Consider the following 18,957-nt stretch of genomic DNA (forward strand, 5'->3'; position numbering starts at 1 on the left):
ATCCTCCACATGGTGAGTTGTGATACAAAATATATATATAAAATAGAAGAAGGAAAATGCACACAGTTCACATAGTTTTAATATATTTTATAAGTGAAAGTGTATTGTGTTTGTCAACAGGTTTTGCTTTCGCTCGTCAGTATATTGTCAATGTATCATATACCCAAAAAGCAGCACACTCTAAAACATAAAGTAGTAATGTATTTATGTAGTTAAGTCTATGTCTGGTCACTATATGACTGGACATAGATTTAACTGCATATATATATATATATATATATATATATATATAAATATATATATATATATATATTGTTGTATTTAGGAATGGTAATTTTGCCAGTTTAGCCAATAAAAACACACGCACTATATATTTGGTGTTACTTTGCTTCAGTGTTATTTATTTTTTACATTAATCTTAATCTTAATCTTATGGCCGAAATAAGATTAAGATTAATGTAAAAAATAAATAAGACTAAAGCAAAGTAACACCAAATATATAGTGCGTGTGTTTTTATTGGCTAAACTGGCAAAATGACCATTCCTAAATACAACAATATCTGTTTCAACACACGACTTCACATAAAAAATCTTGCACAACAAATATTTAAACGTATATATATATATATATAATATATATATATATATATATATATACATATATATATATATATATTATATATATCATCATCATCATCATCATCATCATCATCATCGTTTAGCGTCCGTTTTCCATGCTAGCATGGGTTGGACGGTTATATAATCATCTTATAATCATCTCATAATAATGACTTTTATTACTACCTCAGTCCATCTAAATGTATATATCTGTCATTACCTTTCATAAAAAGCCTTTTTTATTTGCAATGTGTATTTTCGTTGATTTTTTCATATTTTAATAGAATTTAATAGAATAACTGTTATTATCAGGCTGGTGATTAGAACATAAATTAACATGAAATTTTGATGCTAGATTTTAATTTAGATCACTTTAATTACCTTATTGTTACCAAATTTCTTATTTCTTTAGTGCCCACAAGGGGCTACACACAGAGGGGACAAACAAGGACAGACAAACGGATTAAGTCGATTATGTCAATCCCAGTGCGTAACTGGTACTTATTGAATTGACCCCAAAAGATGAAGGGCAAAGTCGTCCTTAGCGGAATTTGAACTCAAAACGTAGTAGCAGACGAAATACTGCTAAGCATTTCACCCAGCGTGCTAACGTTTCTGCCAGCTCAACGCCTTGTATTTGTTACCAAATTTCTATTGAAATACGCTATCTTTGTCTCAATTAATTTCGAAAATGGTGAAGAATTTTATAAAATAACTTTGTCAGTCATTATTGAGCTGGTGTTAGTTTGGAATATAAAATTAACATGAAATTTTGATAGAAGGATTTGATTTAGATCACTTTAACCTTTTTGTTACCATATTTCAGTTGACATAACCTGCCTCTCTCTCTCTCTCACAACTGAATTTGAAAATAATGTAGAGTACAGTAAGATAAACTTTTTTATTATTAGGCTGGTGTTTAGAACATAAATCATCATGAAATTTTAATTTAGATCACTTAAAACAAATTCTGTATTGTAAAACCAGGGCACTCTCTGGCAAGCTAGAACCAAAAGGGTTTTAACACCTAAACATAAACACAAATATATATATTTCTTTACTACCCACAAGGGGTTAAACACAGAGGGGACAAACAAGGACAGACAAACGGATTAAGTCGATTACATCGACCCCAGTGCGTAACTGGTACTTAATTTATCAACCCCGAAAGGATGAAAGGCAAAGTTGACCTCAGCAGAACTTGAACTAGGAACGTAACGACAGACGAAATATGGCAATGCATTTCGCCCGGTGTGCTAATGTTTCTGCCAGCTCACCGCCTTATAAACACAAATATATAGACAGACATACTCAGGTATACATTGATTAAGTGATATGAATCATTAACCAATACAGAACCTATGCAAGATGAAATAACAGCTGGTAGAATGAAACGCTTACTTATTCTGCAGTCTGGTCCAGCAAAGCCTTTGCTACAGTCACACAAGTACCAATTTACACCATCAATACACTGAGCACCATTGTAACTGAAATGGAAAAACAACAACAACAATAATAATAATAATAATCCTTTCTACTAAAGGCACAAGGCCTGAAATTTGCAGGGAGGGGACTAGTTGATTACACTGATCCCAGTACTTAATTTATCAAGGATGAAAGGCAAAAGGTGACCTTGGCAGAATTTGACCGCAGAATATAAAATGGATGAAATGCCGTTAAGCATTTTACCAGGCATGCCAATGATTCTGCCAGTTCACCACCTTAGCAGTGGTAATAATTTGGTAGAAAGCCAGTAATTTTAGTTTAGAAGATAAGTCAATTATATCAACCCCAGTGATCAACTGGTACTTATTTCAATGATCCTGAAAGGATGAAAGGCAAAGTCAACCTCAGTGGAATTTGAATAATAATAATAATAATAATAATACTAATAATAATAATATTAATAATAATAATAATAATGATTCAGTACCAGACAGTGGCTCTCATGGCATGCCCTGATGCAGTACCAAGCAGTGGTTCTCGTGGCTTCTGATCTTAACTGATTGGAAGTGTTATCATGTACATTGTTTTGTCTTGGTATAAAAGATGAGCTACAGCAAATATTCTGCTCAATACCACAGATTTGCTTGTCAGTTGTTTGACCTTAACCAGTTAAGAATGTCCCTTAGTGGCTGACGATATGTGCATCTCTGATCACAAGCAGAAGTAGTGGAGGAGCATCATAGCCATGTGATGAGAGGAATTTTTTGGGGTTTGAATAATTCACCTCTGGAAACATGGGTGTTTCGTTCAACATCCTTAAACAACTCTTATTCAGGGACCTTTTGAGCGGGATGGGTTACTCGACCAGAAGAAAATTCTAACTGGGCCCCACTTGCAAGGTCATGCACTGTTTATCTTGATATGAGATCACCCTGTCGCGCACATATTGTTGCGATGCATGTGCCTAGTGTACCCTTATCGGATGGGTAGTCATGATGGGTATTCTGGGCTTTGTATATTTTACCCCAGTGTCACTTAGATGGCATGCACTGCTCTCTCACTCAATAATAATAATAATAATAATAATAATAATAATAATAATAATAATAATAATAATATGGCATAGTTACCAAGGAAACGGGTAGCAATCATTAATGTTCTGCTCACAGACATTGCCTTCAAATCCCTCCTTACAAAAACAAGTGAAGCTGTCGCCAGAATTGACACAGGTTCCTCCATTCTGACAAGGGTTTGAATCACAGCTGTGCCAAGAAGCTTTGAAAGAAAATTTTAAATAATTTTTTAACAAAAACAAAAAATTAAAATTCAATATTGTTTAACATTTTGTGTCTATATTTTTAACAAATATGCTTGGGCCATTTATTTCAAAAGATTTTCTTAAATAGTCAAGAATTTGGAAGGAATTTAGTAACTTAAGAAAGAGTTTCCAAAAAGTTTTCCTTATTGTTGTAGTAACTAGTATCTCATTAGTATTAATTGCAACCCTACATTGTTGTTGTTTGTCCCTTCTTGAGCCATACCTGGCTCATAAGGGCCGGTTTCCCAGTTTCATTGGTATATAGGTTCCCCACCTGGATGGGACACCGATTTATCACAGGTGAGCTGCTAGATGCAGGAGGAAAAAATGAGAGAAAGTTGTAGCGGAAGAGTCAGCAGAAGTTTGCCGTTACTTTCTGCCAGAGCCACATGGAACTTAAGTGTTTCGCTCATAAACACACACATCACCTAGTCTGAGATTCGAACCCATGATCCCTCGACCATGAGTCCACTGCTCTAACCACTAGGCCATGTGCCTCCACACACCCTATATGGGAGTAATTAACTCTTCTGTTACCATATTTCTGTTGAAATACACTGTCTTTGTTTCAATCAATGATGAACACACTGTATATTCACAACAGTGAAGGGTTTTGTAACAGGAAGGGCTTCTGGCTGTGATGCCCCAACAAATGCTAGTATGGTAAAATGGATACAAAAAAAACCAGAATAAATTTTTATATCAATTAATACCTAATCTGTAAATAATGCACAAGATTAATATTTTGTATTTTAACATTAATCTTTCCTTATGTAATTTATCATTTTCAACATCATAGTGACTAGAAACAAGGAAAATATTACAAATTAGTTAAAAATACATATACATACATACATATATATATATATATATATATATATATATATAGAGAGAGAGAGAGAGAGAGAGAGAGAGATAGATAGATAGATAGATAGATTCTTATCAATATTTAGCAAAAGCAACAGAATGACTCAAGATCCGAGTGTTTCATGCATTAGCATTTATCAAATGCACGAAACTCACAAACCTTGAATTACTCTCTTGCTTCTGCTAAAAATATTAATATATTCATATTTTGAGTTCTATTTTTCCTGTTTTCATCACCATATCTCTCTCATATATGTTAATAATAACAATAATCCTTGGGTGGAATTTATAAACATTTAATGCATCGCTACATATGCTTCCACAAATTCCACCTGAAGAAATGAACCAATGGCAATGATCAACTGGATGTTCACGGATACTACAGACTACACTGTAATTATCGCAGGATTACAGACTACGATCTTAAGAGACATGTAATTTGTGAAAACACATGTAGCGATATAAATAAATGTTTATAAATTTCGTCCAAGGATTATTTTTGATATTATAATTTACATGTATCCCACATTATAACTTGATACAACTTGATGCAACCTTGAAAAACTAGTTCACCAGTCAGCATCATTTGACTGTGGCTGGCATAATGGAATGGGAGCTTTATATGCATGTGCAAAATGTTTCCCATAAACAAATTTAAAAAATGTATGTATGTGTATATTTATATATATATACACACACACACACACACACACACACACATATATATATATATATATATATATACACACACACACATATATATATATAAGAAGGTTTGGAGGTGATATAAAGGCATTATATATTAGAAGAAATAAGGTACTCAGAAATCTGGATGGTTTTACATTTACATGTAAAACCATCCACATTTCTGAGTACCTTATTTCTTCTAATATATATATATATATATATACATACACACACAAAAAAAAATGTGTATGTATATATACTTCTGCATATGTGTGTGTAAGTATTTCTTCTTGAGTGAAATGTTCTGACTTTTTTTTTTTTACAGTAATGCAACGAATTAGTAAAAAAACTGCAGTCATGTCAATTTGCTTAATTACCTATTTGACAGGTATCGCCATAGAATCCATCTGGACAGAGACATTGAAATGATGCGCCCCGATCCTGACAAGTTCCTCCGTTGGAACATGTAAAACAATCACAGACTCACTTCTGTAAAATAACAAAGAAAGAACAAAAATATTCAATAGTAGTAGTAGCAGCAGCAGCAGCAGCAGCAGTAGTAGTAGTAGTAGTAGTAGTAGTAGTAGTAGTAATAACAACAATAACAGTTGGAGAAGGGGACTAGTCGATTACATGGACGCCAGTGTTTCACTGACCCTTATTTCATCTACCCTGAAAGAATGAATGGCAAAGTTGACCTCGGCAGAATTTGAACTTAGAACACAAAAATGGATGAAATGCTGCCAAGCATTTTGTCTGACACGCTAATAATAATAATAATAATAATTAATAACAATCATAAACTTCAAATGCAAAAGAGTATAATTTCACCATATAAGACATGTACCGTTTTCATTTTATTTCCTTTTGCAGTGAAGTATATCTCAAAGACCATCACAGTAATCTCTTTGCACAAGCACCATTAATGAGATTTCTGTGAAAATCTCTTAAATCTTTTATTTCTAAAAAGTTCTATGCATCAAAGACAAATAGATTCTTCTCACAGGCTTCAGAAATATTTAATCCTTCATTTTTCAGTGTGTGTGTATCTGCGTGTATAAATATATATATATATACATACACACATACATACAAACAAAAAGCATAAAGACACACACGACAGGCTTTTTTCAGTTTCCATCTACCAAATCCACTCACAAGGCTTTAGTCAGCCCAAAGGTATTGTAGAAGATTCTTCTCCAAGGTGCCACACAGTGGGACTGAAACTGGAACCAAGTGGTTGGGAAGCAAGCTTCTTACTGCATGGCCATGTCTGTACCTAAAGCCACTATTTTTAGAATGATAATGCAAGAATGGTATGAGATGTCAGATTTGGCTGGTTTGAATTTAAAACGAGTAGAATATTTGGGTTGGATATGACTCATTTAAATGCTACTAACTCATGTAGAGATTGCAACATTGAACAGTAATATCTATTAATTAATCATTAAACTAATTAAACCATGTTAAATTAGTTCTTGCTTCCCAACCACATGGTTCTGGGATCAGTCCTATGTGGCACCTTGGGAAAGTGTTTTCTACTATAGCCTCGGGCTGACCAAAGCCTTGTAAGTGGATTTGGTAGATGGAAACTGAAAGAAGCCCATCACATATGTGTGTGTGTGTGTATGTGTGTATGTATGTATGTATGTATGTATGTATGTATGTATGTATGTATATATCTGTCTGTATCTTTGTGGTTGCATTTGTCCCCCACCACTGCTTGATAACCCCAGCGTTGGCATACTTACCTGCCCCGTAATTTCGCAGTTCAGCAAAACAGAGACTAGTAGAATAAGTACAAGGCTTAAAAAAAAGTCCTGGGGTCAATTTCTATTACTAAAACCCTTTAAGGCGGTGCTCCAGCATGGTTGCAGTCAAATGACTGAAATGAGTAAAAGAAACAAAAAAATAATAGAATAATCTCTTACTTGAATTGCATGTTTTCCCTTTCCATCCTTTGGGACACACAGCAGAAACCGTTTATTCTGTCAGTGCAGATGCCATGATTTTGGCAAGGATTTGGACTACAATCATTGGTGTCTGGAAATATTTCAAGACAAAAACATATATATAAATATATTATAATAAATATCTCAAGACAAAAATATATAAATAATACATATATATATATATATATATATATATATATATATCTTTAAAATTTTGGAATAATGTTACTTGATAAGGTGCATATAACTCAGAGGTCTACAAGTATCTACAGTTTGAGCAACTATTTCTCTGATTTGTGGGGTCGAACAAGAAAGAGATGGTTGGATAATGTCCATAATCTCAATCAGTCACATTTGGGAATCCAGCTGGAGAGTCTAATGATGGTTGCTTCTCATAGGACCCTATGAAGAAAGAGGTACTTGAGGACTCTACTTCCATGACCCATCCAGTAATAGTGGGTGAAGAAAACAGATGGCTGGACAGATGATTTAATTGGAAATTTTTCTTATCCTTCCTTTTTCTCAGATGGTAATGTGTTATCTGAGGAAATTTGGATGCTACTTTTGTAGCATGTAGTGACTCCCTTATCGGCTTGAAAGAGAAATATGATTCTTACACCACAGAAAAGCTTCTTTCAAACTGGAAGGGGTTTGCATGGTTAAGCGTAACCTCTAAACTGCAGAACAACACTTTAGATGTTACACGGCAGCCATTATTACAAATGTTTTAATTTGTTTTATCCAAATTATTAAAATTTAGATTTACATAATGAATTTATATTCTTAATTTTTATGATTAGTCTATAAAATTGTATTATTTTTATAATTATTGAGTTATCAGATAAATTTGCTTTCTTTCTTTCTATTTGGTACTTCAGTTTGAAAAGAAGTAAAACTTTATCCAAAAGTTGTAGAAGAATAGAGCTCCACAAAAACAAAAAACAATAAAAATATTTTTCGTGTTAATTCAAATAACATTGGAAAGAAAGGATTAAGATAAATGGGACAAAAAAAAAAAAGTAACTAATTTATCTGATAATCCAATCTTTTTTATTCTAAAAAATAATTCTTTCTATTAAAGGCACAAGGCCTGAAATTTTGTTCAACTCCAGTGTTTAAGTGGTTCTTATTTTATCAACCCCAAAATGATGGATGTATGGTAAAATTGACCTCGGCAGAATTTGAACTCAGAATGTAAAGATGGATGAAATTCCACTGAGCATTTTGCCCAGCATGCTAATGATTCTGCCAGCCAAAAATAATATAAAAATAATAAATAATAAATCATAAAAAAAAAAGTGTTACTCACTGCGGCTACAGCTACTACCTTCCCATCCCGGTGCACAAACACACCGGTAAGATTGTACTCCATCAATGCAAGTCCCATGGTTACGACATGGATTTTGCAAGCAGTCATTTATGTCTGAAATTAGAAAATAGAAACGGAAATAGAGAAATGTTTGGAATTTTGAATGGTTGGGTAGGTGGGCCTTCCTTTTGTAGATAACAGATGTGGGTTCTGAAATTTTTTGCTGAATACAATCTGCACAGGTGATTTTCTAATAGTGCTCCAATATTTGTGCTGCACATTAAGTTCACACTTTCCCTCCATCCCCCTCAATCAAATTGGTGTTGTTTGTACAGGTGCTTGGTGTGGTGTGCCACATGTCAGATGTCAAAGTAATTGCAAAACAAAACGAAAAAAATACCCCCTCCTCAAGAACACAGAGGCGCTGCCCAGTCTGGGAATCAAAACCACACACACACAAAAGCATGCATGCATACACACAAACACAAGTTTCTCCTGAAAGCCTATTTAAGTCTCGTCAAGCCATTAGGTAAGACTCAGGTAAAAAGTGTTTTGCAAGAAATCTAACTCCACTTTTCAGAACAGGGCTTCCTTATCAATGAATATTCAATTTTTATTGTTATATTTCGGAATGCAAATTTTGCCAGTTTAGCCAATAAAAACACACACACTATATATTTGGTGTTACTTTGCTTCAGTGTTATTTATTTTTTACATTAATCTTAATCTTATTTTGGCCAGAGTTCTTTCGTCACACTCCTGTGATGCGGTCACAGGAGTGTGACGAAAGAACTCTGACCGAAATAAGATTAAGATTAAAGTAAAAAATAAATATCACTGAAGCAAAATAACACCAAATATATAGTGCGTGTGTTTTTATTGGCTAAACTAGCAAAATGACCATTCCGAAATATAACAATATCTGTTTCAACACACGATTTCACATAAAAAATCTTGCACAACAAATATATAAACGTATTATTCAATTTTTAGTTAAAAGACAAAAAAAAAAAAAACTACTTTAAAATGAGAGAGAAAGAGAGAGGGGAGAGAAAGATATATATATATATATATGTATATGTATACACACAAACAAGGACAGACAAAGGGATTAAGTCAATTACATCGACTCCAGTGTGTAACTGGTACTTATTTAATCGACCCCACCACCACCACTACCCATGAAAGGCAAAGTCAACCTCGGCGGAATTTGAACTCAGCTTGCCGCCTTCACAAACACAACTTGCACACATGTCAGGTTTCTTTCAGTTTCCACGTACCAAATCCATTGAGAAGGCTTTGGTTGGCTCAGGATTATTATAGAAGGTACTTGCCCAAGGTACCATGTAGTGGGACTGAACCATAGGCTGCATTGTTGAGCTTTACACATGTTATACACACTGAACAAGGCCCATAACTCTGTTAGCTCCGACTGCTTGAAAGACAAAGATTTATCTTGCTACTTCACCACTAAATGGCTTAATCATAGCAAAAACATTCAGTTGTGGAAAACAACTGTTTGGACAAATAAACTATTACATATAAATCTATGCAACAAACAATGTGAAGACATAAACCAGCAAATAAAGAAAAAAAGAAAAAAAAAAGAAATATTTAAAAAATTCTGATGTCTTACTTTCATGACAATATGTTCCCTGGTAGCCTGACTGGCATTCACATACAAAACGACTTCCAGCCTGGCTTCGACAAATTCCATGTTTACCACAGATGTTGGATGATATTGAACGCACCTCCCCACTAGTTCGGTTGGACGGAACAGTTATGGTACATTGGTCAATAACTGTTGATAAACAGGTGAACAAGAAATAATAATTTTTGAAATGACCGGTTTTTAAAGTTTTATTTGAACCATCAATCAGCACCACCATGTTTCTTACTGCCACCACCAACACCACAAAGTTACTAAGTATTTTTATAAAATTTTCTGAACCTAACACACACACACACACACACACACACACTCACTCACACACACATACACACACACTCACACACACACACACACACACACACACAAGAAAGATGACAAAGGAATAAATGATAATCTTATGAAATACAATAGCTTACAGCTGTTTCTACTACAGTGGAAAGATTAGACGAGTGTTTGAATAATGCATCATAGCTTCATCAGAGCCTTGAATATGAAGTACAATATATTTGGGGAAAAAAATGGTTGGCTTTTAAATGGGAAACCATGACCTGAATGGAAGATAATGGCAAGTAGAAGAAATGGACAAACTTGAAGCTAACCTTCACAAGAACCATTTGGACAAATTTTCTTCTTTTTTTCACAAGTTTTTCCTTCAAAACCAGGCTGACAATGGCAGTAGAAATCTCCTCGCATATCATAACATGTAGAACCAGATCTGCAAGGGTTTTGTTGGCACAAATTGATAGCAATCTAGTAATAGAAATAAAGTAATATTGTATGAATTCATTTTGGTTTTTAAAGAATTTATATTTACAAAGAATAGCATTATTTGGTTTAGAAATAAAAAAAAAACAGAAGTAAATAATCAAAGACACTCATTACAACAGAAAAATATCCACAGATTCTAAAATTATATCCTTAATCTTTACCATATTTCAATTGAAATACACTGCTTTTCATTTTAATTGATTTTGAAGATAAAGAATTTAATAAAATAACTTTCTTATTATCAAGTTGGAGTTTGGAACATAACATGATATTTTGATAGGTTTTTATCTAGATCACTTTAAGCCTTTTGTTACCATATTTGTTGAAATATCGTGTTATTATTTCAATTAATTATGAAAATAATGAAGAATTTTATAAATTAACTTTGTCATTATCAAGTTGGTGTTTGGAACATAAATTAAAGACAAAATTTTGATAGAAGGAACTTTTAACTTAGATGACTTTAAAACAAGGATGTTGTCTCATAGAAACAGAGCTGATCTCAAGCAGGTCGATATCAAAAGAGTTAATGATGAAGTGAATTAGACAGATTTCTGTAATAATCTTTTTCAAGCAAATTCTTATCAATCTTCATTAGTTTAGATCCCTCTAATTTAAGATCCCCACAAGTCTCCAGCTCTCTCTTTCGTATTTTCCATTCTTCCTATTCTTCAATTTCTTCAATAAATCAAGATATGCCTCTTGTTGTGTCTACGGAGAGACATTATGCAAATATAATTAACACATGCACTGGTCCTGTTCAATAGGTTGCAGGTAGCAATGAAAGATTCTTTCACAAACAAAGACAAAACAAATTAAGTAATCAATTAGTTAGTTGGTTATTTAACCAATTGACAAATGAAGGAATGAAACTGAACCAGTGTTTGTGTTAATTATATTGGCAAAATGGCTCCCCTTAGACACAATAAAATTTGTTTCAATACATGAATTCAAATAACAGATCTTACAAACCAGATACAAAAATCAAGATGCTTTCTTTTAACAATTCATTGAGATCTTTATTGAACATTTCTGGTGAGGCTTGACACAAACTAAGATGAATGTCCATGAAACAACAACAGCTGCTGCCATGACCACCACCATCACTCATGGCTGAGCGCTTGTGTGTATAAAGGTACAAGAAGATTGTTTGTGAGTAGACTAGAGTTAGAAGATGGCACCTACCTGACACTGCAAACCAACATAGCCTGAGGGACACTCACACCTGAAGCCATCGTTAAGGTCGTGACATACACCTCCATTTAGACAAGGTAGGCTATGGCACCCATTTATCGCTGCATCACAGTGCCGCCCTGTAAAGCCTGGTCTGCACTGACAACGGTAATCATTCACAAGGTTCTACAAACAACAACAACGTTACACATATAGATACATATATACATTTATAAATACATATATACATACATACAGACATACAATTAGTGGCAATTGAATTTTTGCTTTTTGATTTTATATTGCAGATAGCCACCTAGCCACCTTCATTATCATATATAAATATATAGCTATCTATCTATATCTATCTATATATATATATATATATATATATGTAAATGCAGCTTCAATAATGGACAGAGTCAACATCCATTGACAAGGATGCAAAAGTAATGAAAATTTTGGAAGAAAAAATATAATGAGTGGAAATGGAACCAGTGAGTGTGTTTTAAGCCATTAAGACAATATGACTCTCCCCAGATGCAACAAAATTTGTTTCAATGCATGAATTTACATGAAGAATCTTGCAAACCAGATACAAAAACAATATATATATATATATATATATAAGCTGTCCTTCTTATCACTTTATGGTCAAACAGGAAATGTGGGACCTGCTTCTATTTATTTACTTTTTTATTTTGTTTAGCCAGGTAAACTGGAACAAAGAGACTGACACTCATTCATGAAGGGTGCATTAGAAGAGGTTTGAACTCATGCCCATGTGGTCAACAGTCCAGCCCAATAAGCCTCACTGTTATTGATGCAATGAAGAAGCCACAATGCAGTTGCTTCTTGAACTGCTAGAAACAGCAGCAAAATCTCAACCTACTCTTGGATGCCCCTAGAAAAAAAAAACTCGACAGAATAGTCCCAGTTGGAAAGCCTTACATCATGCATGACTGTTTAGGTGACCACCCTGAGTTAAACACCAATGACAGCCACAGTCACTGTGCTGAGCATTAAATATGAAACAAAAAATTTTTTAAATTTAAAAAATAAAAATGCCAAGATGTAAACTCACAACGCATGTAGCACCATTGTGACACTGACCAACACAATCAATGATGTCTGCAAGAGAAGAAACAGTTGAGAGAATATTAGAAAGCTTATTCCATATGTGGTCATCTGGCCTAAAAGAGCAAGAAATGACAACGGAAGAGAATTTATCATTATCATCATCATCATCACAAGCAAAAAAAAAGAAAGAAAAAAGAAAAAAGCAAAACGAAAAAAAACAACTTAGATTTATTAGAAATATACTTTATAAGGTAACATTGGAAAATAATGGGAACTAATACATTGATTAATTTACCACCAAAAATCTTAATTAGAAATGCAGATTAAATAATTAATTAAGATTCTGTTTTCACAAACAAGTATTTAAATACTTATGTATGTACAACTCCAGTGCATAAGTACAACTGCTCTTTCTCTCTCTCTTTCATTCTCATAGTCAGCCTCTCTCCCTCCCTCCCTCTCTCTCTCTCACACTACACACACACATGTATACAAACACTCATGCACACACATACATACAGTCGCACACGCACAAACACACTCGCATGCACACATGCTCACACACACAAATAGACACGGACACATAAATATACTCACACACATGTACACACATGCAAGTACCCCCCCATACACACAAGTGTACAAAAAAAAAAAGGTTATTAGCTTTGGATAATACTCCTAAGATGAAACAGTCCAAGATGTATACTTACTCATATCACAGTTTTTCCCAGTCCAACCTGCCTGGCACTGACATTCATAGCTACCTTGAAGATTCCGACAGTAGATTGCATTCACACAGGTGCTGTCTTTGCATTCATCGACATCTAGCTGGCACTGAGCCCCTTGCCAGCCAGGACGACAATGGCATTTGTATCCATTAACTTGATCTTCACACCAGCCATTATTCATGCATGGGTTTGATGCACACTCGTCAATATCTGTTAATTTAGATTAATGCAATAAATATATTCATTTCTTTTTAAACTAAACACAAGGCCCACTCTTGGAGAAGAGGGATACAGCATATTACATATACACACACATCACATATATAATATGTATAATATATATATATACCGGAGTAAACACATAAATGTGAAACAAGGTGGAAAAAAGAGTACTCAAATACCAGTGGTAGAGTAATATGCTTTATTTAAAGCAGCGTCCGACAAACGGGAACGTGAAACTCAGAGTAACAGGTTTTGTTGAATTTTCTGCTGCTTTAAATAATATATATATTATACATATTATATATATAATTATTCAAAATTATAATTTAGGGTATCTAAGAGACACCAGCACACTGGAAATAGCAGTCAAAACTTGACTCTAAAACCACATTAAATGTTCATACATCTTGCTAACTCCCTGTGATTACAGTAAATCCAAGGTCAAAACAAGGTTATTTCCCTTCGAGAATGTAACATGCACTCCATACGTAATAACAAGCAAAACAACAATAACAATAACAACAAAGCATATTTAGTGATGAGATGAAGTGAGTTCATAATATTATTTACATACCAGTTTCACACAAAGATCCAGTCCAGCCAGGAGCACAAATACAAGACACTCCATTTGCTGCAATTACACATGTGCCACCATTTTCACATGGATTAGTTTCACAGTCACGATCAACTACAAGGAAACAGTAAGCAGATTAAAGTATGTTTATAGATTAAAAACACTCCAGATTATCAAATCCACAAATCCAATGAGATATTAAATCTACCAAACAAATTGTCAAATCCATCCCATAAGTTGTTAAAGCCATTCATCCAACAGTAAGCAGATTAAAGTGTGTTTATAGATTAAAAACACTCCACAGATTATTAAATCCACAGATCCAATGAGATATTAAATCTACCTTAACAAATTGTCAAATCCATCCCATAAGTTGTTAAAGCCATTCATCCAACAAGCTGCCAAATCCAACCACTAGTTATTAAATCCCTTATCCATTCCCAACAAATTATTGTCAAATCCACCTCCAAAAATTGTCAACTTTACACCTATAAGTTGTTAAATCTACCCCATCAAATTCATCCCACAAGTTGCTAAATCCACCCCTCTAACAAGTTAAATCCATTCTACAAGTGTTAATCCACCCCTTCAAGTTACAGTAAATTTATCCAATGTGATTTTGCTCAAACTGAAAGCATATGTCATAATTTTTCTATTTCCGTATATTTATAGTCAGAAGAGAAACAATAGCAAACTCTGGTCCCTTTTCAGGGTCCCCAAAACTTGTCGAAAGAAGTTATTCTCAAACTGAAAATCTAGACTAAAAATGTTTACAGCAGAGCAGACCCAGTCAAAGACACCAAAGAACCAGGTGCTGATGGTGCAAAATCAGTCATCAGCTTCAGTTTCTCAGTCCCAGAACAAGAATGGTTCCTCTGAGTGCCTAAGGTGCTGAATATCGCTTGCCAGACCATAGCTGACTTAAAGCTATGGTAGCTTTTCCCAAGGTGCCACACAGTTGATTTGAACTTGGAAAGACGTAGTTGTGAAGTAAATCTTCATAACAACACAGCCATGAACCAGTATTGAAGAATTTCATAAATATTTGAAAATACAAATATATATATAGGCGTAGGAGTGGCTGTGTAGTAAGTAGCTTGCTTACCAACCACATGGTTCTGGGTTTAGTCCCCACTGTGTGGCACCTTGAGCAAGTGTCTTCAACTATAGCCTCGGGCTGACCAAAGCCTTGTGAGTAGATTTGGTAGACGGAAACTGAAAGAAGCCTGTCGTATATATGTATGCATATATATATATATATATATATATATATATATATATATATATATATATTATTGGTGAATTGAAGAAATGGAGTTGAACGAAGATTGAACAGAAATCGTTTTATTGCATTCTACATGTGTTTCGAAAGGCACAATTTACCAAATTCCGATTGAATAAGGAGACCATATTGTGTCTTTCTCTTCAGGAAGAAACTTTTGATTAATCTGCAACAAGATTATTCATCTTTCTATTTCACAAAATATATATATATATATATATATATATATATATATATTTGTGTGTGTGTTTGTCCCCGACCCCAACATCGCTTGACAACCGATGCTGGTGTGTTTATATTCCCGTAAGTTAGCAGTTCAGCATAAGAGACTAGGCTTATAAAGAATAAGTCCTGGGGTCAATTTGCTCGACTAAAGGCGGTGCTCCAGCATGGCCACAGTCAAATGACTGAAACAAGTAAAAGAGTAAAAGAGAGTAATATATATAGCTGCTATTTCTAGTACTTTAAGCAACAATATAGATGCCACACTTGTTTTGATTAAATATGTAATTATTAAATACGTATCAATTAGATATGCATTAATTAGAATGTACTGGTCTGACAGATGCCAACATGGAAAATGGACATTAATGGATGCTGATGATGATGCTGATGATGCAATAATTCCTGATAGTAGCACAAGGCTGCACATTTTTAGACAAATATAATCTGAGACTGAATAGAGGCTCTCTTCTAGCACTGCTGCTGCTGCTAATTTTACGGATGCCTAGTAGGGAGTAGGGAAGAATGAAAGGGAAACACACCCCTAGTAATATTTGGACTTGGAATGTTGAGAGAGGAAAATAAATGCTAGTACATGCGTAATTTGACACAGCGTTTTTCTGCAACTCTAAATGAATTCATTAGACACACTAACGAGTAAAACTTACATCAAGGGAGACACTAATTACAAATATTGTAATTGCTTACTTTGATAATATTTAAGACATTTATTCAGTTTTTTTTTTCCTTTTACTTTTTCTTGTTTCACTCATTATTAGACTGTGGCCATGTTGGAGCATGTCCTTGAAGAATCTTTAGTTGAATGAACTGACCCCCAATACTTATTATTTTTCTCTAAAAGCCAGGTACTTATTCTATCATTCACTTTGCTGAACTGCTAAGTTACAGGGATGTAAACACACCAGCACTGGTTGTCAAGCAGTGATGGCAGAAAACACAGGCACAAAGATACACACACACATGTATATATATATATATATATATATATATTATATATATATATATACACACACACACACACATACATACATACATATATATATATATATATATATATATATATACACACACACACAATGGGCTTCTCTTAGTTTCCATCTACTAAATCTACTCAAAAGGCTTTGGTTGGCCTGAGGTTATAGAAGAAGACACTTGCCCAAGGTGACACACAACAGGACTGAACCTGGAACCATGCAGTTGGGAAACAAATTTCTTACCACACAGACATGACTGCATCTATAGACAGTCAGGAAAAAAAAAAATTCTGAAGAGATAGACAAGGGAATGCGTAAGACTAATTGCCTTGTTACTTCAGCAAATTACAGGTATTTCTTTTATCAGTTAATTGAAGAGAGAAAAAAAAAAAGAGAGAGAGAGAGACACACACACAAACAGTTGTCAGACAGAGTGAAAGCAAAGTAGACATCAATAGAACAGCAAGGGCCAGAAATTTAAAAAAAAAACAAAAAACAAAAACAAAAGCAAAACCTTGAAGCTGAACATCATCAATAACAACATTTTAACTACCACTTCTCAATATTTGGATGGCTCAGAGAAAATTCAGTGTGACAGATTATCTACAGCTGGATGCCCTTCCTGTCACCAACCTGAGCAAGATAATATTTTCTTATGACTAGACGGTGTTTCCTAGGGCTAAATAACAGTAGCATTCTTCTAAAAAAATAAGTAAAGTAAAAACTGTTGATTTTTAGAATAACATGGTGTTAGATGTAAGACAATAGGACTATGTAAGAGATATAGAGACTACATGAGCAACATGTGGGCAGAGCACAATATTGCAGAGCTAAAGAGGAACTAGTCTACATGTTAACTTCCAAGTATTTTTTTTTAATATTTCCCATCTTCTAAGAATTTATTTTAAGAACAGTATCAATTATTACGTGGCATACAATTTATCAAATTTTCCCCTACATGTGTGTGCATATATATATATATATATATATGAGCATCCTGACAAACAAAATCTTAAATAGGAGAGAGGGGGAAATGCCACCCATGGGCCACCAAGGAACCCTACAGATACCAAGCCCTCCCTATTCACCAAGAGTAACACAACAAGTACTCTTCTCTCCTCCATGCTTCTCAGCCATCAGGTGCCAACTTAGAGTAGGTCTGCTCCCTTTCAACAAATTTTCTGAGGAACAGCACATCCCTGTCAATCAACATCTTTTTCAAATAGAATTTTTTAAAAATTCAACGATGTTCTAAGAGAAGATGCTTGTTGCATCACTCATAAGTTTGTTGGTTCATATGTTTCAGAGTTGGTTATTTTTGTAATTTTTGTTATAATTCGTTAAAAACCACCAGAACATATAGGGCTGGCTAGTTTGTTTGTTGTTCCCATCTCAGAGGTGTAAATTTAAAATCATATAACATACAGAAAATAGCATTACTAAAGCACCACACAGATCTTGTGTTAAGTATTTTCAATACTGCAAAAATAACAACACCAAAACAAACCACAGCACATACCCAAGGCACACAGAGCTGCACTCGGTAGTGCAATGAAAGCATGTGATAAAAATAAGATTACTGGATCATCATCATTGTTTAACATCCACTTTCCATGCTAGGATGGGTTGAACGAATTGACTGAGGACTGGCGAACCAGATGGCTGCACCGATGATAATAATAATAATAATAATAATAATAAATAATAATAATAATAATAATAATGATGATAATAATAATAATAATCCTTCTTTTTACTATAGGTACAAGGCCTGAAATTTGTGGGGCAGGGGACTAGAAGATTACATTGACCCCAAGTGTTTCACTGGTACTCAATTTACTGACCCTGAAAGAATGAAAGGCAAAGTTGACCTCTGCAGAATTTGAACTCAGAACGTAAAACCGGACAAAATACTGCTAAGCATTTTTCCCAGCATGCTAATGATTCTGCCAGGTTGCCGCCTTAATAATTATAATAATAATAATAATAATAATAATATAATAATAATAATAATAATAATAATAATCATCATCATAATAATAAT

At 34.1% G+C, this 18,957-nt stretch overlaps 1 protein-coding gene across 1 annotated transcript in view; it reads right to left on the reverse strand.

Moving 5' to 3' along the window:
- LOC115222513 (protein jagged-1b-like) overlaps positions 1-18,957 on the reverse strand; it is a 35,458-nt gene that overhangs the window by 7,974 nt on the left and 8,527 nt on the right. The window contains 12 exon segments of the mRNA XM_036511538.1: positions 2,020-2,105; positions 3,195-3,339; positions 5,314-5,401; positions 5,404-5,425; positions 6,868-6,979; positions 8,198-8,311; positions 9,834-9,998; positions 10,469-10,619; positions 11,823-11,996; positions 12,895-12,941; positions 13,601-13,828; positions 14,415-14,528. Coding sequence (XP_036367431.1) covers positions 2,020-2,105; positions 3,195-3,339; positions 5,314-5,401; positions 5,404-5,425; positions 6,868-6,979; positions 8,198-8,311; positions 9,834-9,998; positions 10,469-10,619; positions 11,823-11,996; positions 12,895-12,941; positions 13,601-13,828; positions 14,415-14,528 — 1,446 coding nt within the window.

This window comes from Octopus sinensis, linkage group LG20, assembly GCF_006345805.1.
Source record: "Octopus sinensis linkage group LG20, ASM634580v1, whole genome shotgun sequence".
Lineage (NCBI taxonomy): Eukaryota > Metazoa > Mollusca > Cephalopoda > Octopoda > Octopodidae > Octopus > Octopus sinensis.